Below are 18,084 nucleotides of genomic sequence, written 5' to 3' on the forward strand. Positions count from 1 at the left end.
GTAACTTGCAGTATAAAAAAGTATACAAAATCTTTAATGATCTAATGTGTAAACTTTACATTTGCCCTTAAATATCCACTAGTTTATTTTTATAATTTTTGTGCCTATACTATTTGCAAGAGTATGTGTCAATAGTCTTTATTATTAATAAAATTCCAATTTGGATAGAATCACTTTTATTTATAGTATTGGTTTTTGTTTTTTTCAGTAAAAACATTGAAGTTCCTCAAAACTGAGCTACCCAGCCAGGGCTAGATATTTGGTTTTTAATAATAGTTACATTCCAGTGTTTACCCTAAAAACTATAGAACATTTGGTGAAGCAGATAAACAAACCAGAAATGACAATGTACATTCTAAACATTCTTCCGGAAGGATACAGACTCCACTGATGATGTGCGTTCGAGAGGGGAACGATTGTAAGGTAGATGTCCTTCTGTGCCGCGTGCATTACACCACCTGAAGAGGGTCCCTGTCTGCTCCCGACAGGATAATGTTAATCTTACTCTCCAAGTGGGCACTCAGCGCGTCTCGAAGGTCGGAGAGAAAGCCTCGTTCAGTGTTGCTATGCTCACAGAGGATGACATTTATTCCTTGGGAAGCTGCATCTAAAACATCATGATGGGACATCTCACCTGCCAGCAAAGGAAAGAGCAAATACTTCGACATTAGACAGAGTCTGCAATGCTGAACCACAACAGAAAGACTACTTTTGCATTCTGGATGAAGCAAACGTAATACAGCAGAATTTCACAGATAAATCTAGGCAGTTATGTATAGGTTCTTACATGTCCTCCAATTTAAAGAGACAGAAACCATCCTACTGAGAATTCTAAATTCTTTCTCCTTGGCAGGCCCAGGACAAGGATCCAAACTTACATATCCAACAGTATCTAATACTGCCAGAGCCAGACCTATAAGACCACCCATTCAAATTGTTTCCACGATAAAATAAATGACCTGCTAAGTAAAATGGGGCTTTCAGAACGTTCCTTATGTTAGTATTAACTATTTCAAGAAAACCTTAGGCATACTTCCCAGAAGGCTCCTTTATGCTTTGGGAGCATCAACCCTAGTCTCATTCATAAAGATGAAATGAGCTTCATGTTATTTCTAAATTAAAAGACAGTCTTCTCCTTTGACTTAGGCAAAATTCCTAGAAGTTCTGTTACTGCGGGGAGAGGACTCATCCTTTGTGAAAAAATTTCTGGAAAACTTTTGAATTTTTAAGAACACCATTTGTGAACCTGATGACTTCTAATTTAAGAGCAAAAAGATTTTGTGCACAATTTGGCCTGTTCACAAAAAGTATAATTTTGAAATGTATATAGGCGTATAAAGGCATAAAATAGAAGGAAAAAAAAAGTTCTTAGAAAAAGCGTTACCCTCCTCCCCCAGGAATGTTTAATTGCCCACATTTCTACCCCTCATATGTGTCATTTCATTATAAGAAATATTTTTTATTCAAGCACCTATTAAAACAATCTATAATATAGTAAAGATAAGAATAGAAGGAGATGCTAAGGTGGCCCGGTTAGAAGCCTTGCTTTAGGAACAAGGCTGGCTGTCCAGGTTCTAAATGCACTGGCTGGAGAAGGCAGGGGAGTGGGGACATTCTTGGCGACCCTACAGTAATAGCTGAAAGGAAAGGAAAGCCTGGCACAGGATGGCAGCTGTGGGACAGGAAAGGCAAATGAGAGAGTTTATACAGTATCCGCAGGAGCAAGCCCCTCTGCTGGTCTGTCTGGGCCAGTGGTCGGCAAACTTATTAGTCAACAGAGCCAAATAGCAACAGTACAACGATGGAAATTTCTTTTGAGAGCCACATTTTTTAAACTTAAACTTCTTCTAACCCCACTTCTTCAAAATAGACTCGCCCAGGCCGTGGTATTTTGTGGTAGAGCCACACTCAAGGGGCCAAAGAGCCGCATGTGGCTCGCAAGCCGCAGTTTGCCGACCGCGGGTCTGGGATATGTTTCCCTTACCCTCATTCCATGTCAAGCTCCAAGGAAGGGTGACGAGGCAGCAGAGGCCTGTTATTGGTCTTTTGACTGATGCTTCTCACCCCTGAAGTTCTATCCAGAGTGATGCTTCACAGATCACAGACATCTAACGGCAGCCAGGTAAGAAGATAATTTCTATTTCCCCACGTAAACAGGAAGGACATTTCAACATTTTGGAACTGGATGAGCCGTGTGAATTACATCCCAAATTGAGATATACCAAAGCAGATGGCCTTCACTCCTCAAAACTGTCAGTGCTCCGAAGACAAGTCTGAGGAACTGTTCCAGATGCAGTGTGTGACCATGGATTGGATATCGATCAGAAAAAGGAATGCTACAAATTTTGATCAGCTGGCAAAATCTGAATATAGACTGTATTTTAAATAAGTGTTTTAACAATATTAAATTCCTGAATTTGACCGGTGTTCCATGGTGATATAAGAGTGTCCTTGTTCTTGGGAGATACATGCTGACGTATTTAGGGGTAAAAGATCATCATGTCTGCAATTTATTACGAAGTGGTTTTTTTGGGAAACATATATGTTTATACACTAAAAAATATACACACATATATAATATATACACACGAGAGAGAGAGAGAGAGAGAGAGAGAGAGAGAGAGAGAATGTACAAATGTGGCAAATTACCCATTAGTAATCTTGGTGAAGGGCATACAGGAGTTCACTGTACTATTCTTATAACTGTTCTATAGGCCTGAATTTACTTCAAAGTAAAATAATACTATTAGTCACTCACCATGCTGTACGATATTCTTTCAAATTGCCTATACATTAAATGTTTATTTCAATCTGGTACATGATTGAGGGCTTATAAAAATGTTACATCTTGCCCAGCTGGTATGGCTCAGTGGTTGAGTATTGACCCATGAACCAAGAGGTTCCAGGTTCGATTCCTAGTCGGGACACATGCCTGGAGTTGTGAGCTCGGTAACCCGTAGGGGTCATGCAGGAGGCAGCCAATCAATGATTCTCATCATTGATGTTTTTATCTCTCCCTTCCTCTCTAAAAAGCAATAAAAACATGTTTTAAATAAACATTACATCTGCAGAAGGACAGAAAAGAAAGCAGGTAATTGTTAAGTATATTTTCAACTGGTTCAGAGCAACTACATCAGGCTTGATCGGATGCTGTACCTCTATACTTCAGGATGTGACAATGCTTCAAGTGTATCATCAGCCTTTGGAAGAGCGCATGCTAGATAATAAGGCATGGGTGAGGCATAGTAATGGAGAGGCACAGAAGTAGCCAAGGGAACGGCCAGAGGGTTAAGGCCCTGGAGTCTTGATCCTAGGAGTGGGGAAAGTAATGTTTAACTCCCCCTGACACTGGGGAGGAATAGAGATGGAAATGCAGCTGGTAGCAGCAAGAGTACCAAGTGCCTCCAAATCCTTAGAGGAGCTGCTCCATGTTACCTAGTAGATATTACTCACAAGGACAGTGTACAGCCTGGGAGCCAAACCATTACCGTCCAGAAGAAATGCACACAGGAGGTTAAGGACAGTGACAGGGATCGGACAGGAAGCATGACCACAGGGGAAGGAGCTGGAGAATGGCAGAAAACGCTTCTCAGTGGAGGTATCTTTGAGCTTATCTCTAGAAGCACAAAGGAAGGGGCAAGAAAAAGGCACTCTAGCGAGACACAACAGCACAAGCAAAGGCTGCGTGAAAGAGGCGGCGGCGGTCAGGCTTCACCGGGACAGGTGAAGGTGAAGGAAATCGCTCAAGGTTTTATAGCCAGGACATTACACACCAGGAAATTTGTACTTCTGAAGGTTAGCTCTGGGGCAGTGTGTGGACGTTAAGGTTAGAGGCTTGCTCTGGCCAGGTGGATCAGTGGTCCCGTACACCGAAAGGGGGCGGTTCAATTCTCAGAGCACACATCCAGGTTGCAGGTTCGATCCCTGGTTGGGACACTTACATGGAGGCAACTGATCAATGTTTCTCTCTCTCTCTCTCTCTCTCTCTCTCTCGTTTCCTCTCTCTAAAATCAATAAAATCATATCCTTGGGTGAGGATTTTAAAATAAAAGATTAGAGGCTTGAAGATATTCTTCTCGTAGAAGATGATGCCTGGGTAGAGATAAGGGAAAAGGTCCTAGAAAGATTTTGTAGCTAGAACTGTGCCGGAAGCCAATTCCAGCATGTCAGCAGGACTGAATCATCTGGAAATGGCTGAGGGCATTTCCCCAAACCTGAAAAGGATGCAAAAATGATTGCTTGCTGCCAGACAGCTAAGGGCATCTTAATCTACATGTTATTGCCTCCTCCTGGCCAAACACCTGAACAGCCTGAGGTAATTCTCCAATCTGACAATGCATTTGTGTACTAAACCCTGGCCTTTGAAGTGTATATCTACTTTGCTTTAGGACAACTTGTGTTAATAAAAAGCAAGGGGTCCTGAGACAAGAGGGAACTTAGTTCCTTTAGCTAAGCTCCTCTGACTCCCCATAATGCCTTTCAAAATTATGTTTCGTCTCTGAACTCTTGAATAATTTATGCACAGCGCCTTCTCCAGGTTCCTGAACCCTTCTAAATGCCGGATCAAGACCACCGGCAGAACTGTTATGAACTGATGGTTGACTTTAGGGCTGAGTTAGAACTATCTTCTACCTAAGGCAAGATGTAGAAAGTGACATGAAATCGGAGAGAAATCATGTTGAGGAAGAAGATAGGTTAAATAAATGCTAAACATTAGTATTTTTAAATAGTCTGATAATAAACTGTTAAATGATTTTTTTTCTCTCCACAAAGAATAAGGTATGTCCCCAATTTTGGTGTAGTTCCTATTTAGTTCAGGTTCAAAAAACATTTATTAGCTCCATCTATATGTCAGGGGCAGTCCTAAAATTTGCTTTTTTAACTTGTAAAAAATAAACCACGGTTGGGAAAGGACACAAACACACAAAGAGGGGAGAAGAGAAATCCAACGGCTGCCTACCTGTGAGGTAGAGGTCGGCCTCGGCCCCCTGCAGAACACTGCTCCCAGAGCCAGCGCACAGAGCCACCACTCTGACTTGGGACTCTGCAAGATGAAGGAAGCACGAGACCAGTACTTCACAATTCCCCTTCATTTTAATAGTACAATTTGCACCCAGCATCCTAAATGGAATGCAAATTTCACGCTTGCCCTCATCACCAGTATATACATTTTGCTTATTGAACTTTAAAAAATAATAAAACATGTCCTCATATAGGCAGACAGATTATTCTTTGGTATTACACAGCATAGCTAACCCAAGGCAGGGTTACTATTCCTTTAGACATACACGGCTGCCAAGCCCGTGTAAGGCACCACTGAATGATGTTAACGGTATAGCTCTCGGCTTTACTGTAGCGCTACTAGGGGAAGTAACCTACCTGGGTCTCCAGGCAACAAGGGAGAGATAGGCAGGTACTATCTCTGTTCTCAGGCGAGGACACAGAGGAACTAACAGGACTAGTTAGAGGAACGCTACAAATGGACCTGACACGTTTTTAAATACCATATTTACTTTAAAAGAGCATCCGCTGGACCTTGGCTGGTGTGGCGCGGTGGACAGAGTGTCAGACCACGGACTGAAGGATCCCAGGCTCGATTCTGGTCAAAGGCATATGCTAGTACATCAGTTACAGGCTCGATCCCCAGTCTTGGTCGGGCCCTTGTAGGAGGCAACCAATCAATGTGTCTCTCTCACAACAGCGTTTCTCTCCCTCCCCCTCTCCCATCTCTCTAAAAATCAATGGAAATCATCCTCGAGTGAGGATTAAAAATAAATAAAATAAAAGAGCATCTTCTGAAGAGTGAACTAACAGAAACTTCCAAGCCCAAATCCAACAAGTATTTAGCACTTGGGTTTCGAGAATAAACACTTCATTAGTGGTCATGCCATAGTGCTACTTTAAAAGAGGGGCTTTGGAGTTGGACTGGAAGTCAAATCCCACCTCTGCCATCTATTTTGTTTGGAAATTAACGCCCATGAGTTATTTGATCCCACTGTAGACCTCTGGATAAGTATCTCTGACCCTCAGTGTCTCACCGACACAATGGGAACACTAACACCTGCCACGGAGCTCAGAGCCAGCACTCACTGTGTACCCGTCACTGTGCCCTGCCACGCGGACTGTGCATCTATTTTGATGAGTCAGGTTTTATTACCACCACAGTTTTCACAGACGTGGCTACCGGGACACGAAGGGGTTAAATAACTTGTCTAAGTCATGCAGCAAACAGGACAGATAACTTTTACCCAAGACACTCAGAATCCTCGCTCACAACCCCTAGGCCGCTTTGCAGTGGGAACTCGCATACTTAACTTACTCAGGACACTGCGAGGCAAACTGCAGGGGTCAACAAACGTCCTGTGGGCTCCTTTTTCCGACAGTACTGGGAAGAGCCGATAGAAAAGACAGTGGCTACAAGACTTGGACACTGCGGTGGTCGCTCACTTAGCAGCACCTCGCTATAAAACGTCGCCAGTATTGGAAGACACCAAGACCTGCACGGAAACTGGAGCAGTCACACTTCCCAGCCTCATCCAAGCACGTGGCAGGATGGTACTTCGTGCCCAACTTGGGTTGGATCGGGCAAGGTGACTAACTCCGGGCTATGGGGTAAAGTTCATTTCTAGGCTAGAATGTTTAACTGACAGTTTAAGACTCTCCCTTTGCAACAGCGACCACCTACAGAGGGCAGACTTCCCCGGCCGATCTGAGATGCACAGACTGTGGAGAAATAAATCTTGTGGAAGCCAATGAGATGTTTACCACAGCACAACCTAGACCGCCCTGAGCGATAGCATAAACCAGTCTCAGGCATCTCCCATAACTACTAACAGGTCTTCTTTCACTTACAATACAATGAAGAGTTTCAACTTTTGCCCAATGCTAACAGGAGGCATGCTGGACAAATAAAGGAGACATACTTACCTAAGGTCCTCCCTACCCCAAGAGCAAGGCGAACATGAGATAGTTTTAGGTGCCTTTTGATTCGCTCAATCAAGGTTGCCAAGGAGACAGAGTCATCCAGGGTGCATAACCGCCCCATTCCAGTGTGCAGAAGCAGAGGCTGAAAAACAGAAGTTAGAGAAACTGTCCATCACCAGTCCTAGAAAACAAACCTAGAACAAACAGCAAATGCTGAGAGCAATATAACACGCACGCCGTGAGCTCACTTCAGCCAGCTCCAGGCTAACGCTTGTGTCCAGGGATACAAATCTGTCGAAAACACTCTCTGGCTTGGAGAGCTCAGTCTCCTGGGAAGGCCTACTGATCTAACAATTTACAAATGAATTTGCCAAACAACGCTCGGCAATAGAAGATATTTTTAGTACCTTCTCCAGTGACAGAATTTCAGTCTTCTGATAAAGCTGTCTGTTCTGGGAAAGGAAAGCCACCACCTGCATCAAAGCCTGCTGACTACAGTTCAGACTGACCCGCGTCTGTTCCTCATCATCAGTCCTAGAAACAGAGTAAAAGATTAGATTTATATGACATTTAGGATTCAATCCCAAACCAAATTATTTCCCAGAACAGTGTTACTCAAACTTTAAAATGCATCAAAATCACCTTGTGGACTATTTAAATCCTAGATGGATGGGCCCCACCCCCAGTTTCTGATTCAGTAGGTCTAGGTGGGGGTCTGAGGATTTACTTTGCTAACAAGTTCCCAGCGATGCTGATGCTGTTGGTCCAAGGACCTCACCTTGAAACCATAGTTCTAATGGCTCTTTTTAAAAAATATATGTATTTTATTGATTTTTTACAGAGAGGAAGGGAGAAGGATAGAGAGTTAGAAACATCAATCAGCTGCCTCCTGCAAGTTCTAATGGCTCTTAATCCAGTTGTGCATCGCTTCCTAAAATGACAGCTGCTGGACCCTTTACAGATCCGGTGAAACAGCTAGAATGGGCTGGGGCAAACTGAATTCTTTTTAAAGCCCTAGAAGTTCATTTTCAAACAACACTGCATACAAGAATTTCTGGACAGATTCTCTGGCAAACCCCATTCTAATTACACAGATCTAGGTTGAAGCCAAAAATCTACATTTTTCATAAGTATAAGTACCCCATTCATAAGGGCAGGGAGTCCTTATCGCCCTTTGAAAAGCAATGCCCTTAGAGAGTCTCTAAAAATACTGGCATCAAGAAAGTTTTGCATTTAATCATAAACTCTAAGTATAGAACACTTGAACTAAAAGGCACCTTAAAATATAACCTGGGCCCTAACCGGTTTGGCTCAGTGGATAGAGCGTTGGCCTGCGGACTGAAGGGTCCCGGGTTCGATTCCCGTCAAGGGCATGTACCTTGATTGCGGGCATATTCCCAGTGGGAGGTGTGCAGGAGGCAGCTGATTGATGTTTCTCTCCCATCGATGTTTCTAACTCTCTGTCCCTTTCCCTTCCTCTCTGTAAAAAATCAATAAAATATATTTTAAATATAATATATATATATAATCTGGAAGTGTTGTTGTCAATATTGGAATCATCTGCAGAGCTTTGAAAAGAAAAAGCAGAAACAATGGGTGGGCCCCGACTAATGGTCAAACGCAGACATTAACTGTGACGTGGTAAAGCTAGAACCAAACTAAATGTGCATCAGTTTACACAAAAAGGGGGGGGCATCAGTTAGGAAGAGGAATGCTTAAAGAATCGACAGCACAATAAATAAAACAAACAAAAAAGAAAAAAAAGAATCTACAGTACATCCATAGTAAGAAATATTATGCAGCAGTTAAAAAGAAACAGATCTTATGTACCTACATGGGAAGATCTCTAAGACATCGTGTTAGTAATATGGCAAATACACCATACCACTTAATTAAGAGAACAACAAATAAAACAAAACATTTCTTCATGTCTCTGTATGGGTTTGGAAAGATACTCACTTCTCTGAAAGGAAGGAAAAAGACGACCTGAGTTGAAGATCTGGGACTGAGTAGCAGACATACGTCATTTTACTGAACTACACGAGTATTGTCTTTCTTTATAAACTGAAGACAAGACCCTCCACCAGCAAAAGGATTACAACTCGCTTTATTAACTATACTTGCTTTACTATGCTTGTCTGAAACCAAACCCACATATCTCTGAGGTATGCCTGTGCCCCAAAGTAAAAGCAACTACCTCTCACCACTTCCAGGAGGATGAGAAATACCGCATGTATTCCACAGAGGAAATAGTGTTCCTTATCACCTTTATTGCTTTGAAAAGCTCCCATGGTTCTCCTCCTTTGAGGACCCAAATGAGAAGCAGGCTGTTTTGTAAATACATCCCGGGGAAAACAATGTTTCAAACCTAAATGTCAGAATTACAGAACTTGTAAGGAAGATCTTTACAAATAAGTACCCACCAAGAAAAGAGAGAAATACTCTGTACCTAGCAGAGAAGGACGTGACAGAAACATCTGAAATTCCTTTCACTGCAGACATGACTTTGTCCAGGTCTTGGGCGTGGTTAACACTAAATTCTACTCTGTGTGTTCCCTCTGTTGGGCAGTTGGGTGCTTTGGAAGGATGTATAGGCCTGGAGGTGCAAACGCCTAGAAAAAAATGGTAGGAAAATGGAGTTTTTGCGTTTTGTTTTTTTTTCTAATTAAAAAGATAAACTATTATGCCCAAAACTTACAAGAAATTAGTATTTTTTATATTCATTCTCAGATGCTTATATACTATACACATATCCTTTTCCTATACAACCAACGTTACCCAACAATGAGGGGATTTAATACAGACATACAAAATCAAATTTATTTTTAGAATTATTTTCCAGTATTCTTAAATATCACAAAAATTTGGACAAGACTGATGCATGTGTTTTAGATGATACGTACAATTGTGCTGCTTATTAAACTTACCCATGTACAACATGACTCAGTGTGTAAATGCTCATATCTACTCGACCACATCAATCCAGCTTATATCCTCAAAAGCTTCAGCCCAAAATGAGTAAGTAAACTAAAAAGACTTACTAAAAGTAAAGCTGAAACACATGAGCTGAATTCCCTCATTAAAACTCTGGTCTATTTGGGTGACATATTAAGCATGTGCCGGAGAGGCCCAAGCTTTCAGTTCAGTTTAACAAGCGTTCCTGGAGTGCCCGGGTGGCAGGTACTATGCCACCTGAGTGAGGAGTCACAGCGCTCAGACGGGCGTGAAGCTCTCCCAGGCTCGCCTTATTCATCAGCAATAAAAATGTTATTTTCCAAATGTAATTTGGTTGCCAGATTTCAGCAACACTATTTTAAAATATATTTTGCATACACAATAATGACCCCACCCTAAAGCAGGGAAGACTCTATTGAAAAGACGTCCTAAAACTTCAAAGCATTTACAGGGAAAAGACGAAACAGGAGAGAGGAGGGTCTCACCGAGCCCTTTAGCCAGCCAGTTGTTGACGCCCTGGGGCGCGGCGTCGTAGGCGGTGTGGGGAGAGTAAATGGCGACTCGGTTCTCCAGAGCGCGGATCACCAGGCGCTCCTTCCAGGTTTTCCAGGTGATGCGCTTCATGGGCCGGAAAATGGGCGGATGGTAGGAGAGAATGAAGTCAGCCTTCTTCTGCAGTGCCTCCTCCATCACTTCCTCGGTCAGATCGTTGGTCAGGAAGAGTGTGCTCACCGTGTGTGGCGGGCTTGGTTCCACCAGTAATCCAACATTGTCCCAACTCTCAGCAAAGGAGAGGGACGCAAAGTCATTCAAGGAGGAAACGAGAGCCTTCAGATCCATGAAGGAACAGGAAGGACTGCGGACCAGGGAGTGAACGAGCCGGACTCTGGCGGGGACCAGGCGCACGTGAGATGACAACATACAGACACCGGGAGAAACTGAATATCTGAAGCCAAAACACACAAAAAATGGTACACGTGTATCCGTTAGGCCTGTGCCTTTGCAAAACAGGAGCCAAGGAGCTGCAGTCGTGCATACCTGGGTTCAGGCACTGCCCCTGCCACTCGCCAGCATTTCCTTAGGTAAGTCATTGAACCTTTCTGGGCGTGTTTCCTCCTCTATGAAACAGAAACACCACAACCTACCCCACAGGCCATCGAGAGGGGCAAGTGGATTCATATATGTAAGTCTCCTGGTACATAATACAGACGTTCACCCCTCCTCCCCAGAGTACCTCACCCTCGCTCTTGTTCTCCCCATCCCTGCTTCAGCCCCCCTCCTGCCTTCTCCATTTCTCTAAATATTACCCTTCCTTCCAAGTCCCCTTCAACTTCCGAAAATAAAAGCTTTCCTTGACAAATCTTCCTTTTCAGTGTCTCTCTCCTGCCCCGCCCCATTCTGCCCTAGTATTCTCATAATATTAGGTTCCTGTATGTCTGTCTCCCCAGTATGCTAATGCTACTGGAAAACAGGAATTATCTTTTACATATCTCAGGCCAGCACTAAACACTGTCCCCCACCCCATCTCAGCAGAGTTTGGAGTTAAGGTGGTATTTTTAAAAGCACTTTGTTAAAAAAATTACAAATAGCCGAAACCGGTTTGGCTCAGTGGATAGAGCATCGGTCTGCGGACTGAAGGGTCCCAGGTTCGATTCCGGTCAAGGGCATGTACCTTGGTTGCGGGCACATCCCCAGTAGGGAGGTGTGCAGGAGGCAGCTGGTCGATGTTTCTCTCTCATCAATGTTTCTAGCTCTCTATCCCTCTCCCTTCCTCTCTGTAAAAAAAAAAAATCAATAAAATACATTTTTTAAAAAATTACAAATATATATATATTTGTAATTTTTTTATTATATATATAGTTAAGTTCTTTACAAGATGCACAGATGAGTCACCCCAAATGAGCAGGTTCAAGAGAGGAAAAAGCAGAGCTGCTGCCCCTGCACCCACACCTGCTACAGGAAGGCTAGGCTCAAGAGGTGGGAGAGTGCCCAGAGCCTGTAAGCCTAATAGAGCAGCAATTTTCAAGCTGTTTCATCTCATGGCACACATAAAGTAATTACGAAAATTCTGCGGCACACCAAAAAATATATTTTTTGTCGATCTGACAAAAAAACATAGGTAGTGTACAATGTTGATTCATTCACACCCACAGCTATTGCTGTGTTGGCTGTTGTTATTTTTATTTGACAATCTAAGGGAAAAGAGGTCAGTGCTCCTGACTAAATAGTCAGGTCTTGTATGTTTTAAAAACTCTTGTGGCACGCCTTTTGAAAATCACTGTTCTACACAGCTATATCCAATACAAAAAAGGACATTGTCAACTCCATTCTTAAACTGTTGGAGAAAAGCATTTCATAGTCTACACAATAATTAACAAGAAAGCATAGCCGATTGTAAATTTAATTAAAATATTCACAACCCAATGATTTCAAAAGGAATTTTTAAGACATTTCCACAGCAAAAATATTTAATACCAGAGGCCCAGTGCACAAAATTCATGCACAGGTAGGGTCCCTAAGCAGTGCCGGCTGGGGGCCTTCCTTTGTTCCATGCCACCCCCTGGTGGTCAGTGCATGTCACAGCGAGCTATCGAACTCCCGAGGGGACACTTTGCATATTAGGCTTTTATATATATAGATGAGATGTGAGTATTTATTCAATATATGATTTGAAGTGAGGAGGAGCCTCTGTTAACCACTCCAGCCTACGGTCCTGGAAGATCTTCTAATGTCCTTAAACCTCTTCCACCCTCCAGAGTCCACGTCCTGACAGCACTCCACTCCCCACGATCTTCTAAATCTGACAAGCGGGACAGTGCAGCTCTCTGGGCCACCCATACTTGAGTTACCTACTGTTACACTTGAAATTGCCTTTGGGAATAACGGAACACCCCTCATTTCACAGATCAGGCAACAGCAAAGCTGCCTAGCTTGGTGCCAGAATTCACGATGGGAGGCAGCAGAGCATGCTGGACAAGAACCAAGTCTCTTAACACCATACTGACCGCCCCAGAGCCACACCTGCGTATCCAATGACTTAGCCGCTGTGATTTCCGACTCTGAAGAAAGAAGTGCCCAGCTCACAGTTTGCCGCAATACTGAAACGTAAAGCTGGTGACAATACCCGACCTCGAGTCGGCACGTGTTTGTTATTAAGTAACATTAGCAGGTCCCACTTTCCAGCCTGCAAAACTGCACCTTCTTAGGTTACCTCATCGACATCCAGGCCGCCGCCAGCACAAGGAAGAGCCGGTGGCCAGCCCCGAGGGAGCGCCCAGCCCTCACGTGGCAGGCCGGTGTCTGTCCCTACCTCCTCCTCTGCCTCCTTTGGCAGCAGCCCTCGGCAACAGCCGCCGCCTGCACAGCAAAGGGAAAGAAAACTGCACGAACCCGAGGTCTGCAGCTTCGTCCGCCGTAATTTAAATGGCCCGAGACTCGCCAGTGCAGACAACGCTCCTCGCGCGTCACTTCCGGTCCCGGGCGGGATCTCGCGGCGTGGGAACTGGCTGGGGCAGGGCGCCGGGCGGAAGTGGTCCCTCCCATTCTACCGCTGAGAGCAAGGCACTTCCAGAGACTGTCCAGAATAGTTCCGGGTTAGGATTCCTGTCCGAGTGCAATGAGAAGAGTTCCTTTTCACTGTCACAAGCGTCCCAGGTGGGCATAGATGACATTGTCTCCCCAGTTCTAGTCGTTTTGGTTTGAGAGAGGGAGGGGGGCGGAGGAGGCGAGCCCGTGAGGGGCGTGCTCTCGCATGGGTCCGGTGCTCGGCTTCCGGGGGGGCCTCAAGAAACTAATTTGGAATCTACAGACCTGCGGGGGCACCTGCCATCGCATCTTTGCTGTCTGAACCACAGCTGTGCTCCCCGAAGTGGTCAAGTATGGGGTGCAGGCGTCCTCAAACTACGGCCCGCGGGCCACACTCGGGTGTTTTTGCCGTTTTGTTTTTTTACTTCAAAATAAGGTATGTGCAGTGTGCATAGGAATTTGTTCATAGTTTTTTTAAAACTATAGTCCGGGCCTCCAACGGTCTGAGGGACAGTGAACTGGCCCCCCTGTTTAAAAAGTTTGAGGACCCCTGGAACGCGCTCATTTTCCACTGACTTCTTCAAATACTTGCAGAGCGCTGTGGTTTAGTTCTTGGGCTGCTTCGAGGGAGCATTCCGGGGGGAGAGGCTGTTGTTGAAACAGCAGATTTAACACATTAAGACAGCACATGGTTTATTATAGGATAAGTGCTGTGGGGAGAGGAGACAGAGGAGGCACTGGGAGGAAGGCATGTTGAAGGAGAGTTTTGAGCAGAGCCTTGGAGGGGAGGGCAAGGCCCTGCAGGGGGCAGTGTGACGTGCCGCCGGAGGGAACGCGGGGCCCAGACCCGGCGGCCGCGCACCCGGCTGCGGGAGGACTTGCGGGGAGGCGCGGGGAGAGGGAGCGGGGCCATCGGGAGGCTGGGCCCTTAAGTCGGGTAGGATCTCTTCATCCCTTCCGCCACCGGATTTTTATTACTTGGGGGTGGGGGGTGGTCTTCGAGACTTTTTCTTTTAAATATGCAGTAAACATAAGCATGTGAGAAGAGAGGGGGGGGAAATGAATTTAATTTTTCTTTTCTTTTGGGGATGGAGATTCGTTTTTGAACTTTTCTCGATAAGACTGAGAAATTAAGTAACAGTAACCATCAAGAAGAAAAATGGTAAGTTTTATAGAATTCTTATGAATGTCTTTCATTATAAGTAATTTTTAGAAATTCAGTCAAGGGAAAGAAAACTGCATGGAAATATCAATGGCCAGGCAGTGAAAAATGGTTCAAAACAATACCAGAAATAAGCAAAATTACTTGTTAAGTTTTCAGAGAATTCACCTTTTATAGAAAGAGATTGAGTACAAGATAGAGATGAGAAGGGAGAGTAGGAGGAGCAGAAGGTATAGCCCTGGTATTATAACTTTAATTGGGACCTTTTGCTCTGTATTTAAGGGGGGCAGCTAGAGCTTGAAGTGGAAAAACAACAATGAGTAATGACCCACACCCCTCTCCCCAACACACACTCCTGCTTTCTATCTTCAACCTGGCCATACTCTCTGACTGCTAGATACGAACCTAAAACCAACAGGAATGAACAAGGACGCCCCAGAATAATCATTTTCCTTATTTTGGGAATGGGATAACAAAAGGAGTATTCAAGCTACCGAAGCAACAGATACAAAAAACAAAAATAAAGAGTACTATGAAAAAAAAGGACTGTGGTTACCTCTGCACAATTAGAATCTAGAAACACTGATGCTTCTTATGTCCTGCCTTTGGTCGAGAAAGGAATTTTTAACCTTGTCCCTCATAACTAAATTACATAAGGGAAAGGGTGGAAACTATGTTTTGAAAGTCATTCTCATACTCTTTTTCAATAAATATTAATGATGGTGAATGCCATTTAAATAAGTAATTCTAACATTACAATCGTTTTTGTTTTTATTGATGAAAAATTTAAACTTAAAATAAACATTTCAATTAAAATATTTGCTCTGCAACTTTTAGCATAGATACCATTTTCCCTAACTTACATATTTACCTCCTGGAGCTTTTTTCTACTGCTGAAGTAAATATTGAAGGATTACAACTTTTCTTACAGCTGCTATTTGGACAGGTTATCTCTGAAACAGTATTTCTGTTTTTATTTACATTGTCTTTAGTTAGGGAAATCATACAGTGCATAAAGTCACCTGAAGAAATCTCATTTGTTCTCACATTCTGTCTCCTTTTCAGTCGGTGACGCTGCATACAGATGTAGGTGATATTAAAATAGAAATCTTCTGCGAGAGGACACCCAAAGCATGTGAAGTGAGTACCGTTATAAACAAACAAAAAATGAGTTAATGCAACAGGATAACCATTTTGAAATTGATCTAAAAAGCCAACAATGTCCCAAAAAACCCAAAACACTTTTGTATGAAACCATGGCCAGGAAAAACCAGCCATCATCATGTCTGGCTAATTTCCACGTACCTTTCCTGATATTGGAGTGCAGATAGGGTGGCTGGCATCTTTTCCTTTTGGCTCATTTTCCTTAGGAAACATAGTAATCATTAGATAACAGGTAAGAGAGCTGTATGTTCCATTATTTCACTTGTTTAAATGACAAGGATAGAAGGAAAGAAAGTCAGCTATGTGTATTTATTCATTCAATGGTTACTCATGAAAGGCTATCTTGACAGTGTTTGGAAATACAGTGATGAACAGGACACATTCCTTGCCTTTGTGGAGCTAATATTCTAGGTGGGGAGATAGGTAGGGGGGAGGGAATTTATTCTAGAAAACACTAATTCTAGAGAGTGATAATGCCTTGAAGGAAATAAAATGTTGAGATAGAGAATAATGGGGACGGAATTATTTAAAAGAAGGTGAGGGCAGGCCTAGCCAAGAAAGGGATACTTAAACTGAGTGTGAAAGGTGATGACGCATCTCCAAGAAAAGATATGTAAAAAGAACATTCCAGGTATAGAGATGGTAGGTACAAAGGCCTGAGGGTAGGAAAGTCTGCCTCTGTGGGGTGAATTTTCAGAAGGCTGATGGGGTTAACATAGTGAGCCACAGGGGAGGGGTCATTATCATGAGATGTAGAGGTAGGCCCTGCTTAGGAGTTGGTATCTTACTCCAAAACCCAAAGGAAGCCATAAAAGTGCTTTAGGCAGGGAAGCAACATCATCCAAAGTAATGCCTAAAAGACAGAGTTTAAATATGCTCTTAGAGTGTTTTTAGTAAATACACTTAGTTCTTTATCTTAAATGTTTCTGCTACATGATTTCTCAATCATTATTTTTACTTTCTTCAGAATTTCTTGGCTCTTTGTGCCAGTAATTACTACAATGGCTGCATATTTCATAGAAATATCAAGGGTTTCATGGTTCAAACAGGAGACCCCTCAGGTAAGTTATTCCATTAATATCTAGGGAATTGTGTATGTAGTATGAAGCGGGCAGTGGATAGACAAAGAATAGAAAAATAAAAGCATGTGGAGTGTTTATAATTGGGCTACCTTACAATAGCAAGCAGTATTTAAGCTGAAGCTACTAGCATCAAGCTCTAAAAGATGAATATTGAGAGTTTTTGTTTTTGTAGAGATATTTTATTTTTCTGGTTTATAAAGTGAAATTTTGGGAAGTAAGAGAGGACATATCAGATTTTATTTGTACTTAAAGAGTTACAAATAGCCCTTAAGTTTTAGAAAATAAACCCTTTCTCTAATTAGATACTTCTTTTATTTGTCTTGTAATATAGGTACTGGAAGAGGAGGAAACAGTATCTGGGGCAAGAAATTTGAGGATGAATATAGTGAATATCTTAAGGTATGTCCCCAAGCTTCAAAATTATTTTTTCATGCCATGTATACACTTGGGAACTCTGATACATATGTTGTAGTAACACAAGTTAACATCACAAGTGAACATATATACACACTTTTTTGTAGTTTCTGCACACTTGGTAAATGATATCAGGGGGAAAATATAAATGGCAGTACAAGCCTAAAATATATACTGGAATCTCACCATCACATGGATGTTGATATTAAGTGAGCTCAACTTTGGGTCCAAACTGAAATCTTTAATCAGAAATACACCAAAGGGGCTTACACGTCTCACTGTAAAATTCATGTTGAATGACACGAACCATTGGCCTTTTTTGAGAGTGGGGAGACCTCCTGGTTGCAATATTGCCATTATCAATATCCAACTTTTATTATCTGTTAGAAGTTTAAATATCCCTATGTTAACATTACTTAATGCCTGAGGTAGATTTCAGCAAGGTTAAAGAGAAGTGCATGTAAATGTATCTTTAGCATGTAAAATTAGGGATTTTAATTTTCTTTATCATATTATTTCTAAAACTTTCTAAAGAATTTTTTTTCCTAAAATTAAAAAACTGATGCATACCTATTTTAAAAAATCAGCCCTGGCCATGTGACTCAGTTGGTTGAGTGTCGACCCTTACACTGAAAGGTCACTGGTTTGATTCCTGGTCAAGGCACATGCCCAGTTGGTGGGCTGTGATCTCCCGTCGGGGTGTATGTGGGAAACAGCCAATTGATGTTTCTCTCTCCCCCTCTCCCTCTCTCTTTCTCTCTCTAAAAAAATAAAAAATAAAAACACTTCCCAGAGATGACATCAATTAACAGTTTATTATGTGGTCTTTTAAACTTTGTATCTGCACAGAATGATAAC

General features: G+C 42.8%; 2 protein-coding genes across 5 annotated transcripts in view; one reads left to right on the forward strand and one right to left on the reverse strand.

Moving 5' to 3' along the window:
- Window positions 1-18,084, reverse strand: part of NIF3L1 (NGG1 interacting factor 3 like 1) — a 22,714-nt gene continuing 4,630 nt past the window's right edge. Inside the window, exons 1-7 of one of the 3 annotated variants that reach the window (XM_028153138.2) lie at window positions 13,190-13,298; window positions 10,365-10,825; window positions 9,374-9,536; window positions 7,332-7,458; window positions 6,928-7,066; window positions 4,961-5,044; window positions 1-634 (exon numbers count right to left, since the gene is read on the reverse strand). In XM_028153138.2, the coding sequence (XP_028008939.1) occupies window positions 450-634; window positions 4,961-5,044; window positions 6,928-7,066; window positions 7,332-7,458; window positions 9,374-9,536; window positions 10,365-10,800 (1,134 nt within the window). In that variant the 5' untranslated portion in view covers window positions 10,801-10,825; window positions 13,190-13,298 and the 3' untranslated portion in view covers window positions 1-449. The other 2 variants (XM_028153137.2, XR_008557450.1) reach the window with 2 other exon arrangements.
- The window catches only part of PPIL3 (peptidylprolyl isomerase like 3), a 7,165-nt gene continuing 2,523 nt past the window's right edge, over window positions 13,443-18,084 (forward strand). The window contains exons 1-5 of one of the 2 annotated variants that reach the window (XM_028153142.2): window positions 13,443-13,533; window positions 14,499-14,566; window positions 15,632-15,706; window positions 16,698-16,791; window positions 17,144-17,211. In XM_028153142.2, coding sequence (XP_028008943.1) covers window positions 14,564-14,566; window positions 15,632-15,706; window positions 16,698-16,791; window positions 17,144-17,211 — 240 coding nt within the window. In that variant the 5' untranslated portion in view covers window positions 13,443-13,533; window positions 14,499-14,563. Of the gene's footprint in view, window positions 13,534-13,676; window positions 13,841-14,498; window positions 14,567-15,631; window positions 15,707-16,697; window positions 16,792-17,143; window positions 17,212-18,084 lie in introns of those variants that run through there. The other variant, XM_054723215.1, reaches the window with a different exon arrangement.

The sequence above is a fragment of the Eptesicus fuscus genome, chromosome 11 (assembly GCF_027574615.1).
Source record: "Eptesicus fuscus isolate TK198812 chromosome 11, DD_ASM_mEF_20220401, whole genome shotgun sequence".
Taxonomy (NCBI): domain Eukaryota; kingdom Metazoa; phylum Chordata; class Mammalia; order Chiroptera; family Vespertilionidae; genus Eptesicus; species Eptesicus fuscus.